Genomic DNA, 14,744 nt, shown 5'->3' on the forward strand with positions numbered 1-14,744 from the left:
GCTGGGCTGATCTTCCTGAAAATGTATCCATTTTATCTAGTTTATCTGCAACCTTTTTGGTTGCTTCCCATGGAGATGTGCATGGTTCTACCTTCATTTTCAGACGAATTGCTTTCAGGCATTTGTTTGGTTTTGGATAGAAGTAGTTGTATTTTGATACTTGAGTATTTCCCCCCCACTCCTATGTCAATGTCACATGGATATTAGCAAACAAGCAAAACATTACAATTGCCAATAATTGTTTTATTTTTATGAATGTTGTGGGATTTTTTTAAAAAAAAACCATTTTGTATGCATTTTCCACTGGGTAGGTCTGGATGGTAGTACTTCAGCCTCCGAGAGGGAGCGGCTGATTAACCAGTTCAATGACCCCAGCAACATTTCGGTTTCACTCTTCCTTCTTTCCACACGGTAAGTTGTCCACCTGATACAAATAGCAAATTGGGGTGGAGTAGGGCATGCGATTGACTGCGGTGTCTAATGAGGTATTTGTCACCAAGAATCCTTGGCATTTGATCCAGTTGAAAGGATGGCCTTAAGACCTTTTAGAAACCTTGGAGGTCTGCACTAATCATTCCATAGTTATCTTCAGAAGTTATTGCTAACTTCTGATTAAAATTTTACACCAGGTTTTGAGCAAAAGCAACAGTCCCCACACAAGATATGATTCCCAGGCACAATAGAACGTGTGTGTGTGTGTGTGTGTGTGTGTGTTACCTCCTTCTCTGCAAGGGGACATTTACCACCAGCAGCTCTGCGGGGAGCATCCTAGATGACTTACGTTTTGATAGTTTGGTCAGGATATTTATTAATGATTTTTGCATCATTGTAACTTGTAAGCTGCATTAGAAAGATTTGCATCCTGAATAGGGGGGAAAATATAATTTATTTAGGAGACCACTGTAAGCACATGAAAACATTAGCAGGGTTTTAATAACACTTGTAATGTAGACAAGTACTATGGACAATATGGACAGATTTAAAATATGGGTTATGAAATAATATGCAGTTGAAAATGTTGACAATAAGACCCAAGGAGGGGATCGAGGGAAGTCTAGAGAGTTAGAGAAATCTCTCAGTGTTGATATTTATTTGGTATTGTTATAACTCCACACTTGTAAAATCAAATAATTCTATTATTTTCAAAAAGAAGAAGAAAGATTTGCATCCTGAAATGCAGGATATAAAAAAGGCGACAAATGAATAAATATTTTATATATTTTTAGTGCTGGATGTTTGGGTGTGAATCTGATCGGTGCAAACAGGGTGATAGTATTTGATGCCTCCTGGAATCCATGCCATGATGCCCAGGCAGTATGTCGGGTGTATCGTTATGGGCAGAAGAAGCCTTGCCACATCTATCGATTAGTTTCCGATTTCACCCTGGAGAAGAAAATTTATGACCGCCAGATCTCCAAACAAGGGATGTCAGGTGGGTCAAATCTTCACATGTCTCCACCAGATCACCCCTGTCTGAAATGGGTTCCCGGTTGTTTTCTGTTTTTCTGCTTTCTTCTGGTGTTTGCAAGTGCCTGCCCTTACGTATGTCACCACTCAAGGAATGTTCCTGGAGGTCCAAATGCCAACAAGAGCAGCAGTTCCTCCTCATGTTGGATCTATGCATGTTTTATTTAGATCGTGTTGTGGATGACTTGAATCCGGTGTTGAACTTTACCCGGAGAGAGGTGGAGAACTTGCTACACTTTGTGGAAGAGGAACCCGAAGCTGTCCAGCGTTCATTCAGCCCAAACAAGATCATGGAATCTGTCTTACAGCTGGCCTGTCTCAAGTACCCTCACCTCATCACCAAGGTTAGGAGGGAAGGGGGGAATCCACCATTTCCCTAATCTTTATTTTGCAACCCTGACCCATCTGCTTGTCAATAACTTCAAGGCGTCAAAGCTACATGGTTCTCATCTCGAGAAAGCCTGCTGTTGACGCAATCTTGTTTACATGTAACACTAAGCCAAACTATAGCATAGCGCAAATAAATCCAATTGCAGGTTCCTGGAGAGGAGATAGTAGCTGTTTTGCTCCTTCCTGGTCATTTTGCTGCTGTGTTGTGCTGATATAAGTCATGGGTTGGCTTAGTGTGTAATCTGAACTTGGCCTTGAGGTTTAGCTCTCTCCAGGCAAACAGGCATTTCCTGTGTTTTCTGCAGATAACGTGAACCTCTTTCTCCTTGCCATAACAAGAACTTGGTCCTTTTAAATCACCAGCACTTGACAATCAGAGGCTGCATTTCACAATAATGCAATAGATATTACACACTCTGAGGAAACGAGCTGCCCCAAGCCTTAATTTTACTATACAGTGGTACCTCTGGTTGCAGATGGGATCCGTTCCAGAGGTCCGGTCGGATCCTGAGGTTTCCACAACCTGAGGACCGCTTCTGCGCATGCGCGCGCAGCCAAACCCGGTCAAATACTTCCGGGCTTGCCGCTTTTGCATCCTGAAGTTTATGTAACCAGAGGGTTACGTAACCAGAGGTACTACTGTAATTTGAAGTACTGGTACATGATTTTAGTTGCTAGGCTAGCATCACATGCTCATAACATACTTCTCCTGTGGTGTTACAGCTCATAATTCATCTGGAGAGAGCAAAACACCAAGCCTGGGTTTGGATGATGTGCTAAGCCAAACCACATAGGGCAGCAGCAGAATAAGAATAACCAGAGGAAGAGCAAAGCAGTTGCAGTCTTTCCAGGACCCAACCAAATGCTCCTAGCCTTTGCAGGGAGGGTAAAATACCACTTATATTAAATAAAGCCTATTGGCTCCCAGTTTTTTCATATGAAGATGGATAGGTTACGAAAGAGACGTGGGTGATGCTGTGGTCTAAACCACTGAGCCTTGGGCTTGCCAATCAGAAGGTCGGCAGTTTGAATCCCTGCAACAGGGTGAGCTCCCATTGCTTGGTCCCAGCTCCTGCCCACCTAGCAGTTCGAAAGCACGTCAAAAAGTGGTACCTCAACTTACGAAGATAATCCGTTCTGAAGGTGCCTTCATAGGTCAAAAATTTCGGAAGTTGAAAAAGCGGCTTCCCCTTTAAAAACAAAACCCAGTAACGGAAACATTCGCAAGTTGAGTAAACCGGGAAACATTCGCAAGTGGAGTAAACCCCATCTAAAACTTTGTAAGTCGAGGAAACCACATCTAAAAGCGCCGCGATTTCCCCTTGGAGGTTGAAAAAAAGTAAGCGCATGGCTGTTTTTGCCGCTCGTAACTCAAAAAATACGGAAGTCAAGTACTTCGTAAGTCGAGGTACCACTGTAGATAAATAGGTACCGCTGTGGCGGGAAGGTCAACGGTGTTTCCATGCACTGCTCTGGTTTCGCCAGAAGCGGCTTAGTCATGCTGGCCACATGACCCGGAAGCTGTCTGCGGACAAACGTTGGCTCCCTCGGCCTGTAAAGCGAGATGAGCGCTGCAACCCCAGAGTCGTCTGCGACTGGACTTAAATGTCAGGGGTCCTTTACTTTTACCTTTTGGATAGGTTACTGGTATCCTATAACAGAAGGGTAGGTTGCTGCCATTCTTTCACCTTGTGTTTTTGTGGTACTTTTTGGTAAAAAAAAAAAGTTCTTAAAATGCTACTTCCCGTTGTTGTTACCACAGGAGCCTTTTGAGCATGAGTCGCTGCTGATTGACCGTAAAGAACACAAGCTCACCAAGGCAGAGAAGAAAGCAGCCAAGAAGAGCTACGAGGAAGAGAAACGTGCATCCGTCCCATACACCCGTCCATCCTACGCTCAGTATTACCCAGCCACTGACCAGAGCCTGACAAACATACCTGCCTTCAGTCAGAGGAACTGGTGGGTAAACCCTTTCCTTTCTGCATGTCACGTTCAAGGCGAATGGCAAGTTCTGATCTGCCCCAGCCCCTGCTTCTTTCTGGCTCTTAGAACATGGGACAAAGAAGTTCCCGGTAGCTGTGAACAATTGGAGATGACTGGGGGAAATCAGATTAAACCGCAGGGGCAGGCAGTATTCAAAGTACAGATGGCTACATACACACATCATATAGACTGAGCAATAAGGCACACTTTCCCCCTGAGATTTTCGGGATACCTTGATACTGATTTCTCGTTGCATTTCTTGCAACAAGTCAAATACCAAAACTGCTTATGGAGCACCCCCAGAAATTGTGGGATTTAATATGTGGTTGGGGACTCAGCCTATGTCATAAATACTCATGTAACTCCATAATCTGGAATTATTTCCTCTGCAGGCCCTTTTTCTCTGCATGTGGATTATTAAAATGATGATGGTGTCACATATTGATTTTTTTTGGGGGGGGGGACTTTGATCCTCAGATGACAATGAACTCCAACTCCCATCAACTCCAGCCAGCATAGCCAGCAGTTAGGAATGATGGGAACTGTAGTCCAAAAAAATCTGGGTAGCCATTTTCCTGGTGTTAGGGCATTAGCTGGACAATGGAGTGGATGATCCCATGTCGTAGTAAGAAGCTATTGAGTCCCTTCAAGCTCTGTGCTTCTGTGAAGTGCTGATTCCTTCCTTCCTCCCCCCCCCCCCAGGCGACCAAGCCTCAAAGGTGAAGAGAGGCCGGTGGCAAGCGTACGTCCCGTTCAGTCCACCCCCATTCCTATGATGCCGCGCCATGTGCCGTTGGGCAGTATGGGATCAGCATCAGTTTCCAATCCTGGCATCAACTTTCCCATCAATTACCTGCAGCGAGCTGGTGTCCTCGTACAGAAGATTGTCACCACAACAGGTCAGATGCTTTGGGTGGATAATGGAAGGGGCCGTCCAGCTTTATTGGAAATGGAAGTTGCTGCAAAAGGGGGTCGTTAAAGTGAAATGTGTTGGAGGCTGATCCTCTGATGTTAAAACTGACTTTATAAGACAGCTGTTCTTAACCCGCCTTTTAATATGCCTGCTTTTGATTAGTTCTACCTGCATGTCCATCTCTGATTTTTGCCCTAGGGATACCAGGGCTTGTGTACCTTTAATAGCTGCAGAGGAGATGGAATTTTGGCAGATGCTGCTTGGCATGCAAGCGAGAGAAAATATTTGCCTTTTGAAAATTCCATCTTTTGCACAGCCATTAAAGGTACTACAGTGGTACCTCGGGTTAAGAACTTAATTCGTTCTGGAGGTCCGTTCTTAACCTGAAAGTGTTCTTAACCTGAGGTACCACTTTAGCTAATGGGGCCTCCCGCTGCCGCCATGCGATTTCTGTTCTCATCCTGAAGCAAAGTTATTAACCTGAGGTACTACTGGGTTAGCAGTGTCCGTAACCTGAAGCGTCTGTAACCCGAGGTACCACTGTAGAGGCCTGTGTGCTTTTCCACCTTCCTCTTAAAAACAAAACAAAATCCCTGGAAAGAGAGAGAAAATGATGGCGATGTCGCTGCTGCGATATCCCTTAGGCGAGTCTTGCTCGGCGTGACTCGCTTGTGGATCTCAACCCACCAGCTGAAGACCAGAGGTATAGGGTTATGAGTATTCCTCCCCAGAAGTAAATGTTTTTTCTCATGCACTCATTTTGAAAAGTAAATAAATACTGCTTCCAAATTTTACGGAGTGCATTTCAGCTTTTGTTTAACTGGTGGCCCTGTGTGAGCTGGGGCTATTGGGAGCTGCAGTCCAAAAACTGAGCCAGATGCTTGGAGACATTTATTCACTTATTTTCTGGCTGAATTTTCCTTTGTAAATGTACATCATGTGTCACATATGTACTGTTTGCTCCACTTCAGATATAGTGATCCCGGGTACAAACACTTCCACTGACGTGCAGGCAAGGATCAGTGCTGGAGAGAGCATCCACATTATCCGTGGAACTAAAGGTAAATTAAAAAGAGCCTTCCTTTCCTGGGCAAATAAAATGTGTATCCATTTCTCAGTTTTTCTTTTATGATTTGAGATTGGTGAGGGGGCTGCTATGTTTTTGTATAGATAGGCAAGAAGAGAAGGCAAACTAGGTCCCTACAGAGGTGTTAGGGAATCTACTACTGCAATAAATGCCTTTGAACCCTAGTTCAGAAACCCCTTATCTCTCATTCAAACTGACCAGGGTCAGGCACACACAGAGTTTGCTCCTCATGACCTTTGTTCATAATTGACTGTTTAGTCTAACACATGGTGATATCACTCAGGGGGTCACAATTTTATCCTGGAATTTGAACAAGGAAATAAGAGAGTGTTGATGCTGTGTCTTTGTAGGAAGTTGATGAGCAAAGCTTTCCTTTCAAAACTTTACTTGCAATGTCTAGCACGTGTAGGCAGTGCAGAAAGTGAAGGTGATTTTCTGTAATGTTGAACAGAAGGGCGCCCTATTCAGCTGGTCATAAGTTTTCTTCTGGCTTACCTCTGACAACTTCCACCCATCTCTCATTTAGGGACATATATCCGGACCAGCGATGGACGAATCTTTGCTATTCGCACCACTGGCAAGCCAAAGGGCAGTGATGATCATCGCATGGTTGCCTCGGGTAAGGTGCTTATTCTGGCAAGGATGTCTGACTGAGCTTTTCTTTAAGGATATCCTTTGGGGGTTTTAATCTATTTATTCATAACCCTCTCTTTTGGTTTAACAAACTCTCAGAAATAACTTACAGGCACTGAAAACAATGTCAGCCTAGGAAGCTGCCTTAAACTAAGTCAGACAATTCATAGAATTGTAGAGCTGAAAGGGAGCACTAGGATCATCTAGTCTAACCTGCTGCAATGCAGGGTCTTTTGCCCAATGTGAGGCTTGAACCCACAACCCTAAGATTATGCTCTACCAGCTGAGCTATCCCTAGTTTGTTTATCTAGGTCAGTATTCCCTACTCTGGCTGGCAGCAGCTCTCCAGGGTTTCAAACAGGGTCTCTCCCAGCCCTACCTGGAGACACCAGGAATTGAACGTGGAACCCTTTGGATGAAAAATAGATGCTCTACTACTGAGCCACAGCTCTTCACCTAAAATAAAGAAATACTAAGAGCCAAAACAAAATACAGACATTAGACATTCAAATAGCAGAATGCTGCTAATTAGCAGGTCAAACATCACATCTTAAAAAGCAAGCATTTTTTAAAACAGATATCTAAAAATGAGAAGGGGCCTGGCAAATTGCCGTGGGGAAACTACTGCCTAGTCTTGGAGCCAATGCTAGAAGCCTGTCTCTCAAGTACCTCTCATGCCTCTCAGACTCCTGCAAAAGATGGGCAGAGTAGATCTCCCCAGGTTGATCTTAAGCAGAGGGCAGACTCAGGCCATCTTTTCCAGTACCCTACTTCTGCCTCTTGTTACTTCCCTGGCCTTATCTACTGATGTGCCTCTGTCATTCACAGGATCCCAAGGGCCATCTCTGGAATCCACAAGCAACGGCCGACATAATGCCTCCTCGCCCAAGCTTCCCAACACAGAGGAGCTCACTCGGCCGCTCTCCCCTGACAGCCCCGAAATCATCAGTGAACTGCAACAGTATGCAGAGGCGGCTGCCGCCCGTGAGTCCAGACACAACTCCCCTAGCACTAACGCGGCACCCGGACACCCGGCCCGGAAAGACAACACGGCCCCATTAGCAGCTCGTGGAACTGAGCAGCAGCGAGCAGGGACTCGTGGTACAGCTCCCTCATCCTCTTCAGCCCTGCCGGCCACCAGCCACCACGTGGACAACCACTCCGTGCTGGACTTAAGAGGCAACAAGCGCAAGTCTACGTCACCTTCCGGCCCAGAGGAGCAGGCCCATCGACAGCAGAAGAAGCGGCCACTGCCCACAGCAGTCCAGCCATATGAAAGTGGGTACACTGTCTCTGGTGGGTTCACCATGCCCTCTGTTCCCTTAAACCACAACCTAGCCCACCCATTTCCTCCCCAAGCAGGCAACTCCTTGTACATGAGCACAGGCTCCTCCTATTACCAGCTGCCTAGCTTGCTCTCAGACCCCCACCTGGTGTTTCCTGTGACTACTGACCCTCTGCTGACAGCCGGCACTGCTAGTTCCTCTGCTGCTACCTCAGCCACCGCCAGCGTCCCCTCTTTCATGTTAAACCCCTCCATGACGGGGATGCTCTCCAACTACTCGCTGCCCTTCACGCAGTCACTCCTGCCTGAGCCCAGGATGTTTGCTCCTTTTCCATCCCCAGTCCTGCCCAGCAGCCTTCCCAGGAGCATGGCGTCTGCCTATCCTGGCTTCATGTCCCCTCATTCAGGATATCCAGCTGGGGGCCTCCTTCGGTCCCAGGTGCCTCCGTTTGACACCCACGAGGTCTCTGAGGTGGGCTGCAGCTCCAACGAGGACGAGGACAAAGATGACGATGTAATAGAGATCACGGGGAAGTAAGGGGCCTAGTCTCTTGTTAGAGTTCAACTCGGCCGGGAGGCAAAAATAAATAAACAAAAAAACAAAATCCTCACTGGACCTTTCTGGGGCCAAGGGTTTCCATCCAGGACACAGCAGAGGAGGAGGAGACTGGAAAGGAAGGTGGCGTTTTTTAGTTGTCCGAGGTCTGCATTGTATGGGGAACTGTATTGAATGGACACCCACCCAAGAGTGGGGAAGCAAGAGAGTTGCAGGAGGGAAGTAATACTGTAAACCATAGGAGTGCCTCCTTGACTTTCCCTCCTGTGCTCTGAGTTGTCCAAAAGGGAGACCGGCCATTACGTTTCAGTGCCCTTTGTTAGGCTGGAGACACTGGTTTGTTGTTTTCTCTCTCTCTCTCTCTGTCTGTGGAATAACTCTCAAACACGAACTGCCTTATCTGTGAAAGTTCAGTACCCCATAGTAAATAGGGGTGAGTTTGTACCCTAGGAGACATGATGATGAATAGCATTATTAATGGAGGGAGGGAGGTGGGTTTGGAAGGAGCAGGCAATATGTAATGTGTAGTGGGAGGGTGTGGGTGGGGCAGGGTCTATGTGAAAACCAGTTTTGTCTTTCATCCATCTGAAAGCTGAAGACAGGTGAGTCTGGTGGTCCTCACCAGGCCCTCATCAGGTGGTATCGGGAGTAAGGGAGAATCGGTGATGGGGTGCAGCTCTCCTGCTGCCTTCCCCACGAGATCCATTTGAAGGCAGGGACCTTTGTCGGCTCAGCTTCACACTGGCTTCTTCAGCAGGGTTGGGTTAGGACTTGTACCAGTCTTTTAGTGAGGTAGTGCTCAGTGGAGGAATTGCGAGGATTTTCCTACGTCCCTCTCTAGCTTTCTGTAGTGGTTACTCTCCCTCTGCCACCCCACCCACTACCGAGGAGCGAGTAGAAGAAAGCTTAGCAGTCAGGCTCCTGTTGACCACAGTAAGTCGAACGTCTTACAAAAGGGATGCGCTCGAGAGCCTTGCTGCTGCCTGTGTTAATTGTTGACACTGATCCGACTGACCTTCTCCTTCTGCAGAACAGATTTGTTAATTTATTTAACGAAAACAAACTATTTATTTTGGGATTCTCTTTCCTTTTCTGCTTTTTCCTTGCTGTAAACAATGGCCTCTACAGAAAGCAGGATGGTCTGCATGGGGAAGAATTGGGGATGGCGAATAGGCTGCTTGACCAAAGCAGAGGCAGTGCGCAGGACCAAGAGACAGCGCCCCCCCCCCACAGTCACACACTTGTTCAGCTGATAAAACATCTAACAGCCCCTATATTCCTTGTTCCTCTTCAGCTGAACATGCATCAACACTGCAGATGGCTACTTCAGTGTCAGCTGGAACCCTGCTTGGTGTCTAGCATTCTCCCTTGTACTAAGTAGCAGTTAAACTTGCCCTCCATGTTTGTTGGAGAGGTTGGTTACGCAAGCAGGATCCCACCACTTAAGTGGATCATGAGTAAGAAAGTAGTCAAGCCATTGGAGAGGCATGTCCTCTGCACTGTGACTAGGCTCTGGTCCATGCTTGCTCTGTTTATATGCTGCCACAAGGGTGTAAAAGGAGAAGCTGTGAGCTCTCATAGCAGGCTTAATGAAAGGAGCGAGTTCCTTGGTTTAGGCAGAAAGACCAGTGTCTGTCTTTCTGCTGGGGGATGGGATACATATAACAGAGACAGTGGAATGGTACCCAGAGTCTCTCTTACAAAGTGGAACCAGGTACTCTCTTTAGGCTTTTAAAGAATTGCCATTCCAGGGGAAAGAGGGCAAGCACTGCATGTCCATGGCAGGGAATGAGTGAGAGGGTTGCCAGCCCCCTGTGCTAAGGAAGCCTTTTCAGGATAGTGGTTGAAACCCCATTCTCACCTAACTTTGTTAGGTGGTTCAAACTGCCCCCTCTTCATGTGGAAACCTCTCCATCCTACAGAATTTGAGAATTCAGCCTTTGTCCACACTGTTTGAGGTCTACCAAGACCCACAGTTCAAGAGGTAGTGGCTAGGTGATCCACATATTGGTTCTGAAAGCTCTCTCTGTGTATGTGTGTGTGCGCGCTTGTATGAACCGTAAAAAGCATGAAATGATGGGCTTCCTGTCTTTTCTCTGTTTATGGGACACTGTCTGTCAGACCTGACTTCACCATTCGTAGAAGCCTTAGATTTACAGTTAGCTATGCAAATTACTTTTAATTATTTTAAAATAAAAACATTAAAATAGTGCTTTCTTCTTTAACATATCCTAGGAGTTGAAAACCGAGGGGTTCTGAGCAAACTTCTGGACAACTTGTCTTTGGATGCACCATGGGAATAAAAAACAAACAAACACAACCCCCCCACAAAAATAACAAAGCAAATTAACTGATGGTGTCCATTCGCGTTTCTCCAAAGACTTGGCCATGGTACGTCTGTGAGTCATGCCCTTTTGTGATTTGTATGTGTCCACCTCATACAAAATATGATGACACTGATTGTACTGTAAACTCACTCAGCTGTCTTTTGCAACCCTCGATAAGTGGACTTGGGGACCAGATGGTAGGCAAGGTGGGTTCTTGCTTGAGCAGCAAGGTTTTAGAGCTGCTGAAGCCAAACCATTTTTGGAGAAAGATATCATTACTTTAGGCTTCAGGCAGGCTCAGTCTTCAGTGTGTTGGTTTGGGGCAGCATAGCTAATGATAACCTGAGATATCTTGTCAGCTCCTGTCCTCATTTCAACTGAGTAAAGAATTTTGACAGGACAGGCTGATACGCTCTGTCCATTACTTCAAACAGTGCTTCCTTCTGATTCTCTTGTTCCTTTTGAAGAATTTACAAAGGGCTCAGGAGGGGTCACTGGACTAGGCAGGTTTTTAGCACATCCTCACTGTAATAGAGGGAATAGATACATCTGGGATTAAGTAAACTAGGCCTTGTAACCACCTTTTAAATAGGAATGGGAGGTAGCTATTAGCTGTAGAAAATGGTGTGTACACCTGTAATTTACTACTCTGGCCACTGGATGGCAGTGTTGCATCACATGGATTATTTAGGTTTTAAAATACCTTATTTTGAAAAAACTGGCTTTTGTACTTGGTTAAGAAAGCTATAAAAATGTTACATCTGTCTGTCTATGCACATCTCTCTCTCTCTCTCTCTCTCTCTCTCTCTCTCTCTCTCTCTCTCTCTCTCTCTCTCTCTCTCTCTCTCTCTCCACTAATCTTCTAATGTTAGCGGAATGCTTGAGAACGTATTTGCACGACTGACAAACTCCACTTCACCTCCCTGTCTCCCCTAATACCTTCTGTTAGACCAACCACTTTCTGTAACCTTTGGAGAGAAGTACTTTGTTGGGACAGATGCCTCTACTTCAGCAAGTGCCTGAGCTGGGTCTCTTTCCCACCTGTAGGGCGTTATACTGGCTTTGTCTCCAAGTGATTGAAACTTTCATTCCCCAGCGCTTGCTGAGAGAGAATTCCGTTGCCAACGGGAATGAAGAGAACACTTTTCCACTCTGCGTCCTTGTTGCTCCTAGAGGGCACAGTGCACCCTCCTTCTCAAAATACTTCAAGTCTCCCAGGTGTTCAGCGTCCCCTATGAAGCTGTGGCTTCCGACAACAGAGGGAAAGCTGCTGTGCCTTGTCTGTGAAGGGCAGAGAATGCTTGAGACAAGAGCTGGGTCAGAATGGCTTAGTGACTTAGCCTAGCAGAGTATCAGAAAGGTCCCTTCCTTGATGCAGCTGTAATCCCCAGGATAAAGCAGCACCTATAGTTTTGTGCTGTAGAGAGATCTCTGAATCCACCCACAGGACCTGGGCAGTCCCTGTCTCCCATATCCCCAGTAACATTTCTTTCTCTTGCTGGTTATTGGTTGTGTTCCTGAGGCTAACCCTGGTTGACTCTGCTTGGCCCTGTGTGACTTGCACTGCAAAATTTCAGACAACAAAAGAATTGAGGAAGGAAACTTGGGGTGTTCGGCTTTTTACAGATGCTAACACAGTCCCTAAGTGCATATCCCAGGAGCCTCTGGACTGTCCTTTTTAGGCCATATTGTTCATTGGAAGGTGATTTAGATATACCGTAGCATTTCTTCAGCAGCTTTAGAGCAACACTATTAAGTCTTGAGTAATGCAGAACGGAACTTTACCCCTTTAATAAATGCTATGGGGATAGAGGTGACCTTAAACTGTGATGTTTCCTGGATCTTGATGGTACACACTCCGTTTTGCTCCAGCTTCGGGCAGCCCACAATTTTAAACTGATCATGATTTTGTTTGGACACATACTGCCTATGAATGGATGGCTTTAAATTGTTGTGGGCATAGAATTGAGGGACTTGAACTACAACCATGGTAAGGGTTATATGTGTGTGTATATGCATGTATACTAATTTCTGGGTGCTGTCTCTTTGTCACACTCTCATACGACCAAGAGATGGAACTGGAATGGGATTTGTCAGGTGAGAACAGACTTGATGTTCAATCACTTTGTTTGCAATAACACTAACCCATAGCTAAGAGGAATGAGGTCAGAACACACCGGGCCTTGGGTTCGTGCACTTCCCTCTACTTTGGCACAGCCATAAGGACATGGGAAACTTCTGCTTCTGTATTAGATTAAACCACACTTCTGGCATTATAAGTGAAAGCTAAACTACTTTATCTTAATTATGTTAAGAAAAGGCATCTTCTTAAACTGTGGTTTGAAGCTGACTTGTCTCAACAACTATGGCTTATTTGTCTTGAGTTTGGTCTACAGAGAAAGCTGTAGTTAATTTAAAATGGAAGTGAAAGCAGGCATGTCAGGGGAAGAACGTGAGCCCAAGGATCGCCCAGTTGCATTTTCATTACCCTGAAGCAGGGGCGGGGAACCCCTTTTTGTCTGCTAAGGGCCACATTCCCTCAGGAGTAATTTGTTGGGGGCCATGTGCCAAACTTGGGTAGGCCAGAGCAAAATGGGGGGGGGTGAGGCCAGGGGAGCAACCAACTGCTCTTGCTAGAGGTATAAAGCAATAGCTGGCAGATGGCTCCTTTCATTACATCTGTTTTGGCTCCCCCATCCCCCACCATCCCTTCCCTTCCTCCAACCCACCAGAAATTAGGCTGACAGCCCCAGGTTCCCAACCCATACACTGAAATGTTGGTTAGAGTTGTGTTCTATGGGACAAAGTTAAAGGGGCTGCAGTTTCAGGTAGAGTTTTGAGGAGACAAAATCTGACTGCAGCCCCAGACAATGCCGCCAGGAATCCCTGCAAATATACAGGCGTCCTCTCTGCCTCTCTCACCATGACGGACATATTGCTAGTTGTAAACAAAGCCGGCTCATATTTTTTTATCGGAATTACGGGATCAAATGACAGCAGTGCAAATGGTCATGGGAAGATATGGCAAGTCAGTAAAATTATACATGTATTTGTGCTGAAATCTTGTTTTAGCTACCATAGATGTACAGTTACTAAACTGGGAAAAAATTGTCTGTGGACCCACTAAACAGAGAAATTAAACATTGACAGATTAAAAATAATAACAAAACCTCTTGCATTCCCCCCTCTTTAACTTCAAAACCATATTAAGCCAAGCCTGTTGATTTACAAGTGAAAGGCTGTTTAGTCTTTGTGGGAATGTCTGCTCCTGGTAACTCAAACAAGAAAGCAGATTTTCAGGAGAGGTGGGAGGGTGCTGCCAGTTCAGGGAGGATCAGCAAAGAATGGGAGAAGCTAGCAGAGGAGGGGGGATTTTTCTTCTTATTTTGCTCTGTATTGAAACAAGACCACTAACAGCTGCCCACAGCTGCATTGCTTCTTGGGGTTCCTCTATTATTAGTTTCCCAGCTTGCGTTCTCTGTCCCTCCATTGAATCCATTTGTACAGGGGAGCTGAGTGAATCCAATGGTTTTCTTGGTTTGTTTCTGTTCCGCCTTTAGTTTGTGGCCTGTCTTTTGTGATTGGGGGAAAAAATGGCATTTCTGTAGCAGCATCAGTTGGTCGGCTGGTTGCACGCATGGGTCATGTGCTTCCCTCATCTCTCTGTCCAATGGGATGCGCTTGCCCGAGAACAGAGACATTGAACAATTTTGTTGTTTATATGATGTATTTATTTTTACTTGTGTTTCATGTCATTTTTTAAAAAAATAAAAAATTGTAAGTTGGTATAATGCCTATCAATTCTCTCTCTTTTTTAAAAAATAAACTTCAACAAACATTACAACAGTCCAATGATTTTGGTCTGGAATGAATTTGGTGTTTGTTTTCAAGCATAAATATACTCTGGCTGCCATATGGCTAAAATCAGTTGCTACCATGTCCCTTGAAAGCAGTGTGATGTGCTACATGTGCTACACTAACTTGCTTCGTTGATTTCCAAGGTATGTACCAGGGCAGCTGTCTTTACAGCAGGTAGGAGGTGATGGTTATTTGGTACCTGAAGGGGCAAAAGTTCATTTCAGTAATAAACCGCGCTTGTATCA

At 45.6% G+C, this 14,744-nt stretch overlaps 1 protein-coding gene across 5 annotated transcripts in view; it reads left to right on the forward strand.

Annotated features, from left to right (window-relative positions):
• RAD54L2 (RAD54 like 2) overlaps positions 1 to 14,432 on the forward strand; it is a 64,342-nt gene extending 49,910 nt beyond the window's left edge. For 3 of the 5 annotated variants that reach the window (XM_035106070.3, XM_088662183.1, XM_035106072.3), the window contains 8 exons: positions 312 to 411; positions 1,227 to 1,432; positions 1,636 to 1,811; positions 3,620 to 3,816; positions 4,543 to 4,739; positions 5,725 to 5,814; positions 6,367 to 6,459; positions 7,302 to 10,637. In XM_035106070.3, coding sequence (XP_034961961.2) covers positions 312 to 411; positions 1,227 to 1,432; positions 1,636 to 1,811; positions 3,620 to 3,816; positions 4,543 to 4,739; positions 5,725 to 5,814; positions 6,367 to 6,459; positions 7,302 to 8,296 — 2,054 coding nt within the window. In that variant the 3' untranslated portion in view covers positions 8,297 to 10,637. Of the gene's footprint in view, positions 1 to 311; positions 412 to 1,226; positions 1,433 to 1,635; positions 1,812 to 3,619; positions 3,817 to 4,542; positions 4,740 to 5,724; positions 5,815 to 6,366; positions 6,460 to 7,301 lie in introns of all 5 variants that reach the window. The other 2 variants (XM_088662185.1, XM_088662184.1) reach the window with 2 other exon arrangements.
• Positions 14,433 to 14,744: the final 312 nt, after the last annotated feature.

The sequence above is a fragment of the Zootoca vivipara genome, chromosome 2, assembly GCF_965207765.1.
Source record: "Zootoca vivipara chromosome 2, rZooViv2.hap1.1, whole genome shotgun sequence".
In the NCBI taxonomy this organism is placed as follows: Eukaryota; Metazoa; Chordata; class Lepidosauria; order Squamata; family Lacertidae; genus Zootoca; species Zootoca vivipara.